The following is a 13,640-nucleotide window of genomic DNA, read 5'->3' on the forward strand; positions in this document are numbered from 1 at the left end:
GTCCGATGACGTCAGCGCGCCCGGGTGGGACGCAGAAGTGCCAGGCCTTGGAGCGCAGAAGAGCCCGACCTGGCAACCGGCCAGGTCGGGTCGGCCACCGGAGACCACCGGGAGCCTGCGGAGCGGCGGCGAGGGCACCTCCTGCCTGCCACGGGCTGGAGGAAGCCCCAGGTAAGTGGATATTGATTTTTATTGTTTTACCTCCCTCCCTGAACCTTCCCTTTAAGTGCCAGAATTGTCAGGAATCTTAACCTCCTGAGCGGTATGCCCAATTCTGTGTTGGGCAAGACATTTTTGCTGAAAGCGGTAGGCCTGACATAGTGTCGGGCATGCAGCTCAAGAGTATGGGCAGCCGACCGATCCCTTTCTAATCAGATTCTAATAGAGAGAAATTTGTCTCTTGGTCGAATCTGCACATCATCTTTAGATGTATAGTCACTTTTACATTCATGTTAGTGCAGGTTGAGCAGGTGCAGCTTGGAAGTATAAATGATCAGAGATTTTGGGGAGTAATTTTGAAATTTAGTTTATATTTTTTGTTTCAAGCTTTTATTAAACTCAAAATGTCTACTAGACCCTTGCTTGACATATTTTGGTAAGTTACAGGAAAAAGGTTATGAAAATTAATTGGATCACTTTTTGCACAGATATCCAGGAAAAAACTAAACGCCAGAGATGTTAAGGCCCCTTTTACACTTGCAGGTGAAACATGTGATGCGTTAACCTATTTTGCTGCAAGGGGCCACTAATGCAATTAAAGTCTATGGAGACTTTCACACGTAATGCGGTCCCTTGCAGTGCACCGGACTGACGCAAGAGCAACAGCACGTTACCACAAGCACCGCACTTAATGCACGGTGCTTGGGGTAATGGAAGTCTATGGGCGACGCACATAATGTTAATAATGGTGCACCGTGCATCATGATGCGCATGCGCTGACCGACGGGAATCCCAGTGACGTACTTCCTGCCCATTGAGCAGGGGCAGAGCTATGCATATGACCCTGTTGGCGCACTCTGCAGCAGAGTCATATGTTTGTTATTTTTCCATTGCAGTGGGATGTGTCAGGAGCATCGCATCCCCACCACAATGCAAAAAATAGATGGAAAACTGGCCTTAGGCGTGAAAAAAATCCTGGAATGTTAACCCATTTAACCATGGTTATTTCTGTGACTAAATATTAGATGGGCATCTTTACATCACTTGTTCTGCTTTAAATTTCTGTGGTAAGTGATATTAGTGAAGTAGTGAAAAGTGAAGATCATGTTTGGCTGCTAACTTTGTCTTTTTTCTCCAACAGCATTGGGAAGTCTTCAAAAATCTTACTGAAGTTTTTATCTTGGTTCCTGCACTGCTTGGTCTTAAAGGAAACCTAGAGATGACGCTGGCATCTAGGCTTTCAACTGCAGTGAGTAGATATATATAAATCTTGTTCAAAGACTTGTTTATTTGGTAAAAACAACAAAAAAATTAAATACACAAGAGAAGATATTCCTACTTCTAGAAAATGTAGTGCCAATTGCCTGCTTATTGGACAGTGGTGCATGTGTGAGATAGTACTCTATCATAGTTACATAGTTATTTTGGTTGAAAAAAGACATACGTCCATCGAGTTCAACCAGTACAAAGTACAACTCCAGCCCGTCCCCCACATACCCCTGTTGATCCAGAGGAAGGCGAAAAAACCCCCACAAGGCATGGTCCAATTAGCCCCAAAAGGGAAAAATTCCTTCCTGACTCCAGATGGCAATCAGATAAAATCCCTGGATCAACATCATTAGGCATAACCTAGTAATTGTAGCCATGGATGTCTTTCAACGCAAGGAAAGCATCTAAGCCCCCTAAATGCAGGTATAGAGTTTGCCATAACGACTTCCTGTGGCAATGCATTCCACATCTTAATCACTCTTACTGTAAAGAACCCTTTCCTAAATAAATGGCTAAAACGTTTTTCCTCCATGCGCAACTCATGTCCTCTAGTCCTTTGAGAAGGCCTAGGGACAAAAAGCTCATCCGCCAAGCTATTATATTGCCCTCTGATGTATTTATACATGTTAATTAGATCTCCTCTAAGGCGTCTTTTCTCTAGACTAAATAAACCCAGTTTGTCTAACCTTTCTTGGTAAGCGAGACCTTCCATCCCACGTATCAATTTTGTTGCTCGTCTCTGCACCTGCTCTAAAACTGCAATATCTTTTTTGTAATGTGGTGCCCAGAACTGAATTCCATATTCCAGATGTGGCCTTACTAGAGAGTTAAACAGGGGCAATATTATGCTAGCATCTCGAGTTTTTATTTCCCTTTTAATGCATCCCAAAATTTTGTTCGCTTTAGCTGCAGCGGCTTGGCATTGAGTACGATTATTTAACTTGTTGTCGATGAGTATTCCTAAGTCCTTCTCCAAGTTTGATGTTCCCAACTGTATCCCATTTATTTTGTATGGTGCTAGACCATTGGTACGACCAAAATGCATGACTTTACATTTGTCAACATTGAATTTCATCTGCCATGTATGTGCCCATATAGCCATCCTATCCAGATCCTGTTGCAATATGACACTATCTTCCTGAGAGTTGATGATTCTGCACAATTTTGTATCATCTGCAAAAATAGCAACATTACTCACTACTGAATCTACTAGGTCATTAATAAATAAATTGAAGAGCACTGGACCCAGTACAGACCCCTGTGGGACCCCACTGCTAACAGTCCCCCATTTTGAGTACGATCCATTAACCACAACTCTTTGTTTTCTGTCCATTAGCCAGTTCCCTATCCATGCACACAAACTCTTCCCCAGTCCTTGCATCCTCAACTTTTGCACCAGACTTCTGTGGGGAACAGTGTCGAAGGCCTTTGCAAAGTCCAAGTATATCACATCTACAGCATTCCCAATATCCATATTAGCATTCACTACCTCATAAAAGCTGAGCATGTTAGTCAAACAGGACCTGTCTTTAGTAAACCCATGTTGATGCTGAGAAATAAGATTATTTTCTACTATGAAGTCATGTATAGTATCTCTTAGTAACCCCTCAAATAGTTTGCCTACAACTGATGTTAAGCTTACAGGTCTATAATTTCCTGGATCAGATTTTTTGCCCTTCTTAAATAATGGGAAAACGTGGGCTGTACGCCAATCCACTGGGACTCTGCTAGTTGCAAGAGAGTCACAAAAGATAAGATAAAGGGGCTTAGCTATAACTGAACTTAATTCTCTTAGGACCCGAGGATGCATGCCATCCGGGCCAGGTGCCTTGTCTATTTTTAATTTATTTAGTCTTGCCTTTACTTCTTCCTGCGTTAAGTATTTAATATTACAGTTAGAAGATTGAGACTCTTCTGCCTCTGTAATTTGCAACAGTGCTGTTTCCTTTGTGAAGACAGAAGCAAAGAAAGCATTTAATAACTCTGCCTTACCTTGGTCATCCACCATTGAGTTCCCCCCTCATCCTTTAGGAGTCCTATACAGTCAACCTTTCTTTTTTTAGAGTTGATGTACTTGTAAAACTTTTTTGGGTTAGATTTGATATCCCTAGCGATTTGATTTTCAGCTTCGATCTTTGCCAGCCTAATTTATTTTTTACAATTTTTATTGCACTCCTTATAATTGCTTAGTGCAGCCTCAGTCCCCTCCTGTTTTAAGACCTTATAGGCATTCTTTTTCCTCTTCATTTTATCCCTAACCTTTCTATTCATCCATAGAGGCCTTTTTTTATTCCTAGACATTTTGTTTCCATATGGGATATACATACTACAATATTGATTGAGAATACGTTTAAAAGCTTGCCATTTCCCTTCAGTGTCCTTCCCTTGTAGTACATTATCCCAGTTCACCAAACTTAGTGCCTGCCTAATTTGATTGAACTTTGCTTTTCTAAAATTCATAGTTTTAGTGGTCCCGCTGCCCCGTGGCCTATCAGTCACCAGATCAAACGTTATCAAGTTGTGATCACTATTTCCCAAATGTTCTTGAACCTGCACATTTGATACATTATCTGGTCTATTAGAAATGATCAGATCCAGTAACGCATTCCCCCTAGTTGGTTCCGTTACCATTTGAGTCAAGTAATTGTCCTGTATTGCTGCCAGAAATCTGCTGCTTTTACCAGAATGGGTAGCCTCAATACCCCAGTCAATGTCTGGAAAGTTGAAGTCGCCCATAATTATGACCTCATTTTTACTTGCAGCTTTTTCAATCTGCTGTAGTAATCGCAGTTCTGCAGCTTCATTAATAAGAGGTGGCCTGTAGCATACCCCAATAAGCAATTGGTAACTTTTATTTCCACCATGAATATTTACCCAAACGGACTCCACATCTTCGCAATCTTCCTCCATCTCATCGTTGAGGACAGCTGTAAAAGAATTCTTAACAAAGAGACAAACCCCTCCACCTTTTTTCCTTGTTCTATCCCTCCTAAACACATTGTATCCTTTTAAATTAGCTATCCAGTCATGGCTTTCATCCATCCATGTCTCGGTTATTCCCACAATGTCATAGCCTTTGTCATTCAGAATGAACTCTAGTTCGTCTATTTTATTTGCAAGGCTCCGAGCATTGGTTACCATGCACTTTATATTTTTACCAACACATTTACCAATTTTGTTTACACGAAATGGGCTACTTGAAGTTTTACCAACCTCCTTAATCTTTACACTGTCCCCACCCCCCTCTCCACCACCCATAATGTTAGGCTCCCACTGTCTTTTTACCTTATCTTGTCTACATATTGAGACTTTATCCTCCCGCCTCCCCCCAGATCCTAGTTTAAAATCTCCTCCAACCGTTTAGCCATCTTCTCCCCCAATGCAGCTGCACCCTCCCCATTAAGGTGCAGCCCATCCCTGCTGTAGAACCTGTAGCCGACTGCAAAGTCTGCCCAGTTCTCCAGGAACCAAAACCCTTCCTTCCTACACCAATTTCTCAGCCACTTATTTAACTCCCTAAGCTCCCTCTGTCTCTCAGATGTAGCGCGTGGCACTGGCAGTATTTCAGAGAACACCACCTTGGAGGTCCTTGCTTTAAGTTTATCTCCAAGTACCTGAAAATCATTTTTGAGGACCTTCCATCTCCCACTAACTTTGTTATTGGTGCCAATGTGTACCATGACAGCTGGGTCTTCCCCAGCCCCACCCAATAATCTGTCAATTCTTTCCGCTACATGCCGAACCCGAGCACCCGGGAGGCAACAGACTGTATGGCATTCACGGTTTCTTCGACAGATTACCCTATCTGTGCGCCTAATAATTGAATCCCCTACCACCAGTACCTGTCTAGCCTTAGCTGCACTCCTATTCCCTTTCTCGTTACAGCAGTCTGCCCCTTGGTTGCTAAGGAGCACATCCTGCTGCAGCATTGCTACTCCTGAATCATCCTCCCCAATATTACGCCCTTGTGTGGCATTGTACAGAGTAGAGGTGGTCAGCATGATGCAAATCGTTCCGTGTAGAATTCAGAATGCAAACTTATGCAGTGTGAAAAGGGATCGAATTCCACCACCTTAAAATTTGATTTGGTGCATTTCCAAGCTGAATAAATTGGCATACAAAATGTGCATAATCTTTCATCAACTCGGAACGATTTGCATCTCCTTTCTAATTCCTAATACAGAGCAGATACCCTGTCCCTTGTGCACGGCACAGAAGCCTCGTTTACAGAGGGGCTGTTTTTTAGCGCCAATGTGAACCCTGCTTAAGAAACAAACCTGGGTACATAAAAATATAAACATTGATACAAATTGGTAGAAAATGTAAATTTCACAATGGTTAATACAGTGTGACTAACACATGTACAGCAAGCAAGGTTAGTTTTAACTAATCAGTTAACCTACTAAGTATACCACAAAAAAGTAACCTAAATCAAATCAATATATACTGGGTACCATTTAAAGCAGTATTACTTCTCCCAAATATACCTGTACACAGCTACTTGCCGACCACCTAACGCAGGATGGTGGTGGCAGAGTGGTTCTGTTGTTCCTCCGCGACGCCATATGGCGTCATCTCGTGAGGAGCAAGATTTGACGGGAGCTCGCACAATCACGGGCTCCCGTAAGTAAACACAGCAGGCCCCAGCGATCAGCCAGCTAGCTAGCGATTACAGCTGATAGGCAGGGTTTTTTTTAGCGCGGGCTCCCCTAACTAAACACATCAGGCTCCAGTGATCAGCCTGCCAGCCAGCGATTAGAGCGGGCAGGCTGTTTTTTAGGTAATTATACATTTAAAGTGAATGGGAATCATGTTGCAGGCAAAGTACGCATAGTTCTGTTCGATAACAGATGTATGATTAGAATTATTCAATTAATCACAGGCCTTTTCCTTTTTAATAACATTTAATGTAGTATTTGATGAATAGTTTGTAAATGCCCGTGCGCACGAAAGCTCTGTCTCACGCGACTCTCCCAGCGCTTGGAAGGTTGTGCATAGGAAGAGACTGGTGACCCGGAAACAAAGTAAAGGTCGGTGGCCATCTTGCATGACACAAGCACCGATCTTGGGGGCAAAATTAACGGATTCCAGAGGCGGGGGAGCGGCGAAAATGATTCAAGGTACTTGTACATAACATTTAAAACATGTACATGTGTTTTAAAGAAAAATAATATGGTGATTACCATTTGCTTTAAATATATAGCACTGACATCTTACGCAGCGCTGCACAGAGTATAGTCTTATCACTTAAATAAAACCTGTAACTAAAAAGCCCCTGGATCCTAACGAGGCTTCCCCCATCCTCCGCTGTCCTGGCAACTCAACGATGTGACCCCCCCCCCCCCCCGAACAGCGGCGAGGTAAATATTTACCTACCGCGATCCAGTGCAGGCGCAGTAGTTGCTCTTCGTTTGGGATAAGGTGTAAATAGCTAGGTTTTTTTTTTGTTACAGGGTCTCTTTAACAGGGCTGGATTTGAGGAAAGGCCCCTAAGGCACGTTCCTAGGGTGCCAGAATTCAGCATAGTTAGAGAGGCGGGTGGTGACAGGTTGAATGCACCAGGAATTTCTCCGCAAGTCCGCAGTTGCGATTGCCCCTTCACTGGCCTGAGGCGAGCCTGCAGCAGCAGCAGTAATCCAGAGACCTGGTTGGCTTGGCAGATCATTCCTGAAGTGAGGCTGTTAGCGGCCGCCCCCACTCCCCTCCGAGCGACTGGGGAACAGAGTCACTCACCTCACTCCAGGCTCAAGCCGGTAATTTGCCAGCGAGTCACATGGCGGGGATCGACAGCAGGAGATAGAGATGCATAGCGGCGGCTGAGAGAGGAAGCTTCGGCGCTGGATGTCTGGAGTGAGGTGAGTGACTCTGTTCCCTCAGCCGCTCGGTGGGGAAGGCAATGGGGATGAGGACAGGACATCCACACCGGCTTCTACTTGAGGGGGGGTTGACGGCAGGATAGCGTCTGGTTGCGCGGGGGGGGGAGGGGTTCTTACCACCTATACTAAAGTCTGTGGGGAGGGGGGCTCTGGCTGCCTATACTAAGTGGGCAGGGGGGGAGAGAGAGGACACAACGTTAAGCTACCTATAGTAAAGGGGAGGGGCAGGTGGGACAGTATCTAACTACCTATACTAAAGGGGGGGGGGGGCACAGCATCTGGCTGACTATTTTGGGGCGGTAGGGCAGCATTTAGCTACCTTTACTAAAGGGGGGAGGGGGCAGCATCTGACTACCTATACTAAAGGGGGGGGGCACAACGTCTGTCTACCTATACTAAGGGTGAGGGTGCACAGCATTCAACTACCTATACTAAGGGGGGGGGGGGGATGCAATGTTTGACTATCTATACTAAATGGGGGCACATGGGACTAGCTATACTAAATGGGGGCACATGGGACAGCATCTTGTTACCTATACTAAAGTGGGGGCGGAGGGTGACAGGGGACGGCATCTGGCTACCTATACTAAAGGGCGGAGCAATCATAGGGGGACAGCATCTGACTATTTATACTTAAGGAGCTTAGTGACCAGGGACCACATAAGGCTACCTATACTAAGGGGAGGAAGGGGAATAGCATTTGGCTACCTACACTAGAGGGGGGTAAAGGAGGACAGCATCTGACTACCTATACTGGGGGGAGGAGGGGGCAGGGCGGCGGCAGCGGGTCATAGTGGGCCTTGGGCGGTAAAAAGGTACAAATCCAGGCCAGCCCTGCTCTTTAACTGTCCCTCGGAGGAGCTCACAAGCTAATCCCTGCCATAGCCATAGGTCTATATATGTATTATGCAGTGTATGTAATGTAGTCTATAGTCTAGAACCAATTTTTTTTTTTTGGGGGGGGGGGGGGGGGATTACATTTTTTTGTAGCAATCAAATAGCACCAAATGAATCCTCTCTTTGTGAGAAGAAAAGGGGGTAAAATTAATTTGGGTGCCAAGTTGTATGACCAAGCAATAAACTGTTAAAGTTGTGAAGTGCTGAATTGTAAAAAAAATGGCCTGGTCACTGGGGGAGGGGGGGGGGGGGGGTATAAACCTCTGGGGCTCCGGTGGTTACGAAAATCAGCAGGTACATTTTCCTAAACTTTTAGGAGAACTAACCACAATTCTTCTGTGGATGTCAACTGTCTGGTTTGCTTCTGTTTCTTCTTATGGCAGTCACAGTGATGTTGAGATTAGGGCTCTGTGAGGACTATACCAACAATAATTTATGATAGTATTACCTCCCAATTCTGTTTAAGGATTCAAGCAATCTTACACGACAACTTTAAAGTGAACCTAAAGTCACAAAAAAAAAACAACGAGATGAACTCACCTGGGGCTTCCCTCAGCCCCCTGCAGACGATCGGTGCCCTTGCAGCCCCGCTCCGCTGGGAACGCGAACAATCACTCGCATTCCCATGCCTGTTGGCCGGTGATGGCCAAACCGGAAGTGTTTGCCGGCGGGTCCTGGGCCATCGGAGCGGGGCTGCGAGGGCACCGATCGTCTGCAGGGGGCTGAGAGAAGCCCCAGGTGAGTACATCTCGTTTTTTTTTTTTTTTTTGTGACTTTAGGTTCTCTTTAACAAGAGCGATATGGAGGCTTCCTTATTTATTTCCTTTAAGCAACGCTAGTTGCCTGACTATTCTGCTGAACCTTTCCTCTAAAATTTTAGATACTTTTTCTGGTGTTCTTCAGGCGCTTCTGCAGTAAAATAGATCAGCAGAACTGCCTGCCAACTGGTATTGTTTAAAAGGAAAAAAATAGGCAGCCTCCGTATTCCTCTCACTACAGTTGTCCTTTATAAAGATAAAACAAGCAACAAGGTTCGCTGCTTGGAAAAGGGATCCGTTATAAGTTTTTAAATATATTATACCAAATGACACACAGCTGACTGCATGCTATAGTCAGCAACAGTAGAATCCCTAACATCACCGGGGCTTCCGGAATAAATGCAAATCAAGCCTGTAGTTTTACATATAGTTAGATGTTACCCGGGCCGCTGCAGATATCAAATGGTGGGTACCCACTATTTTAGTTGCAGGAGAGTATCCACAGCTTCCCACATTGGACAATAAATGAGGGTCATAGTGGTATGGTTGCTCAGACACCTGCCATGAATTTTCAGTGTGCGGTGTGGAGCATGCACTGAGGAGGCCCCGCCGACCTACGCATATCCCATCCTATGAGTACCATTCATCTGGGTGTGAGCGTATGGGGCATCCCCTTCCTTTTAGGCCGATTTCACACTGCAAACTGGTGGTAGCAATGCCCCGTCGCACTGCAGCGCAAAACTAAAAACAGGCCTTCAGGGAACAGCGCATAAGTACGCGGTGTTCCCTGTCTGGCCACCAGCCTAGCAGGAAGTGACACGCGCGTGTGGTCACTTCCTGCTTTGGGTATGCGGAAGCGTATTGTAAAAATACAATACTTCTGCGCATGCGCTCTGCGACGTCAACTTCAAAAAATCAAAAAACTTTCGGCCATAGACTACCATGACTTTCGGGCTGACACAGGTCCCCGCAGATCCCGCACTGTAACATAGTTCTGCGCTAGCGTTAGATTAGGCACTTTCGGTCGCATCGTACCACAACGTGGGAAGTATGAACTTTCCCATAGGGTTGCATTAGACTGCTGTAGCAGTGGGTCGATGTGACGCACTGTACTGCCCCAATAAAATTAAAAACAATGGTGCATGAGCCAGCCTGGGGCCCCGGGAACTTTCACTGCCCGGGGCCCCAGAACCAGCATCTAACACCATATGTGAGCGCAGCCAAACCCTTGGAGCTGCCACCCCCAAGGCCTGTCTCCTACTGCTCTAAAACTTACCAAACACACAAATGGAGAAACTCACTCCCAAACAGTTCTCTGCTGCTTTATAAAGCCTGCAGGCTGCTTGTAAGCCAATGAGAAGTGCACACATATATTACTCCTAGCTTGCAGTGATTAATCAAACAGAAGCTGAGCAAGTCAGCCAGTCAGTTGGAGAGGGCTTCAGTTGCATATAGACAATGGCTATATGACCAGCAGGGGGCACCAGCGTGCAGGATATTCCCTCTCATCTGCCCCCCTCCTAACTAAACTGCATGGGATACTACAATAAAATTAAAAACAATGGTGCATGAGCCAGCCTGGGGCCCCGGGAACTCTCACTACCCGGGGCCCCAGAACCAGCATCTAACACCATATGTGAGCGCAGCCAAACCCTTGGAGCTGCCACCCCCAAGGCCTGTCTCCTACTGCTCTAAAACTTACCAAACACACAAATGGAGAAACTCACTCCCAAACAGTTCTCTGCTGCACTGTACTGCCCCAATGTGATTGTGGCTTAAAGAGGAACTCCAGTGAAAATAATGTAGTAAAAAAAGTGCTTCATTTTTACCATAATTATGTATAAATGATTTAGTCAGTGTTTGCCCATTGTAAAATCTTTCCTATCCCCGATTTACATTCTGACATTTATTACATGGTGACATTGTTACTGTGGGCAGGTTATGTAGCTGCTCCTAGCTGTTTTGGCTGTTAGAGACAGCTGTAAACAGCTAATTCCTGTCTGTGAACATTGTTACATTGTGGCAGTTTGCCCAGAGTACCGCGGTACTCAGAGCTTCTTGTGGGAGGGGTTTCAGCACAAAATCAGTCATACAGCGCCCCCTGATGGTCTGTTTGTGAAAAGCATTATATTTCTCATGTAAAAGGGAGTATCAGCTACTGATTGGGATAAAGTTCAATTCTTGGTCGGAGTTTCTCTTTAAAGCAGCAGAACAGCATATATAAGCATAAGTACAAATAGAAATACAGGCTTTTCCAAGGCTGAGCCATCTTTCACCACTCAGTACAGTAATTATTGAATGTACATAATATTTAGCTTTTTTCACAAAATCATGTATGCATCATCTTTGTATTGTCCGCAACCAGGATTCATATCCTCTTGGGATCATGCCACCATCACTGAGAGTGGCAAAGTATTTAAATGGCTTAGAAATGATCCAGAGCTCTTTGAGAGCCGACCAACTTGCACGTTATATGTTGCAGTCTTGGGTTACCCAGACGGATCACATAAAACTGATTTTTGTTTTTTTTAGCCTAGTACTTCTGGATGGGATGTATCTGGAAATATGAATGCATAATATGAAAATCTACATATTCTGTAGAGCTTTTAGTAGTAGCTCAGCAAAAGCTATATGGCACAATTCATTTACTGTATATGGCACAGAGTATGAAACAGTACATATTACATCAGTACCTAAAAGCAGCACAACCAGTTTACCGTCACTACAACCATGTGCTGGTAACTGTGGACTTTGAGTTCCAGTAAAGCCTTAATTGTAATTTCTTCTATTGTACGAATTAAAAAAAAGACTGTAGCCAATCATTAACATTCTATAACTAATGGAGTAGCATGTGATACTTTTAATCAGATGGTAGATTTGTAAGGCTGTAATTTGCTAGGCACGCTCATGTGTCACTTCTGTTTCATGTATAGGCTAAGCAAGAAGTTTTCACCGAAAATCAGAGCCTAAAGCTGCGTACTCACCGCCCGACAGCTCCTTTGATGTCCCGTTGATGGTAGTCGTCAGCGACGCCTCTTCCTGCCGGCGAGTGGGCATGACGTCACGTGACGCTACACGCCAGGAGCAAACGAGACTTCAAGCGATCGCAGTACTTTGCGCTGGAGTCGTCGGGGATCTTAGTGATCCCATCTACCGTGCCGGTTGTTATTGCGACGCTAAACGACATTCGCATGGTTGTGTGCCTGTACCATGTCACAGTATCGCGGAAAAGACCGCTCAGCACTCAAAAAATTATCAGTCGTTGGGAGAATCGCGATGTGGGTTTGTAGCTTTACAATTCTTTTCCCTATCAGATTATTTTCCATGAGTCCTGATACATATGTGCAACTCTGCGTTTATCAGAAAGAAGACTGCGTACTGAATGTGATGTTCTAGTTGTTATAGGTTCAGCTTTTGGAAATTATTACCTTAGACGGATTACCTGAATTAGCTGTAATTGACTGTAATACATGACTGTTCAAATATATAGCATAAAACTAACTTTATCAGTACTATATTTTATTATTAGAAGCATATATTGCATTGTTGTCATTTCAAGATCAGAGAGATAGTTGTACCTGTGAGGAAAAAAAAAACATTCTACTGCATAAGATCAGTGCAGCTGTCAGTCAGAAGCTTTCTGCTTTTATTGCCAAATACAGGCTTATCTGGTCTCTCCATACATCAAAGGAAAATCTCCAGACAGCAGGAAGAACTGATGCTGGGAACACACGATACGTTTTTTGCGGCCGATTCTCCGTGCAATCGATTTAACATTCGATTCTCTGCTCAATTCTCTTATCTTCCACTCGTTTTTTTTTTTTTCTTCTTATCTTATTTTTTTTACATTCACTTCTATGAGAAATTCAGCACTAAAAGATAGAGCGGAATATCGGACATGACGGAATGTGTCAATCGGACATGACGGAATGTATCAATCGAAAGCCTTTATCGAATCTACCACAAAAAACGAAACGTGTGTTCCCAGCATAAGTGCTTGTAGATTTGCATTGGGGCAACCACTTGATAAGGTTCAAGAGTAAGGGGGAAGTAACCTTATTAACCATTTGAGGCTCTTGTTTTGAAACTGGATTCATTTTCTATTAATTATAACCGCATGGTCAATCTACTGGAGCAGCACAATTTTTTTTTTTAAGTCAATTCAATAATTTTTTTATTGAACAATTAATAGAGAATGGGCAGCATGGTGGCGTAGTGGTTAGCGCTCTCGTCTTGCATCGCTGGGTCCCCGGTTCGAATCCCAACCAAGTCAACATCTGCAAGGAGTTTGTATGTTCTCTCCATGTCTGTGCAAGTTTCCTCCAGGCACTCTGGTTTCTACCCACATTCCAAAAACATACAGATAAGTTAATTGGCTTCCCCCTAAATTGTCCCTAGACTACAATACATACACTACACAATACATACACTCACCTAAAGGATTATTCGGAACACCTGTTCTCTTTCTCATTAATGCAATTATCTACCGTAATTAACCAATCACATGGCAGTTGCTTCAATGCATTTAGAGGTGTGGTCCTGGTCAAGACAATCTCCTGAACTCCAAACTGAATGTCAGAATGGGAAAGAAAGGTGATTTAAGCAATTTTGAGCGTGGCATGGTTGTTGGTGCCAGATGGGCCGGTCTGAGTATTTCACAATCTGCTCAGTTACTGGGATT

The 13,640-nt window shown here is 44.3% G+C and overlaps 1 protein-coding gene across 2 annotated transcripts in view; it reads left to right on the forward strand.

The window, feature by feature from the left end:
- SLC41A2 (solute carrier family 41 member 2) overlaps positions 1-13,640 on the forward strand; it is a 184,229-nt gene that overhangs the window by 64,357 nt on the left and 106,232 nt on the right. For both annotated transcript variants that reach the window (XM_068276912.1, XM_068276913.1), the window contains exon 3: positions 1,301-1,408. In XM_068276912.1, coding sequence (XP_068133013.1) covers positions 1,301-1,408 — 108 coding nt within the window. The remainder of the gene's footprint in view (positions 1-1,300; positions 1,409-13,640) is intronic.

This window comes from Hyperolius riggenbachi, chromosome 3 (assembly GCF_040937935.1).
Source record: "Hyperolius riggenbachi isolate aHypRig1 chromosome 3, aHypRig1.pri, whole genome shotgun sequence".
NCBI classification, from domain to species: Eukaryota; Metazoa; Chordata; class Amphibia; order Anura; family Hyperoliidae; genus Hyperolius; species Hyperolius riggenbachi.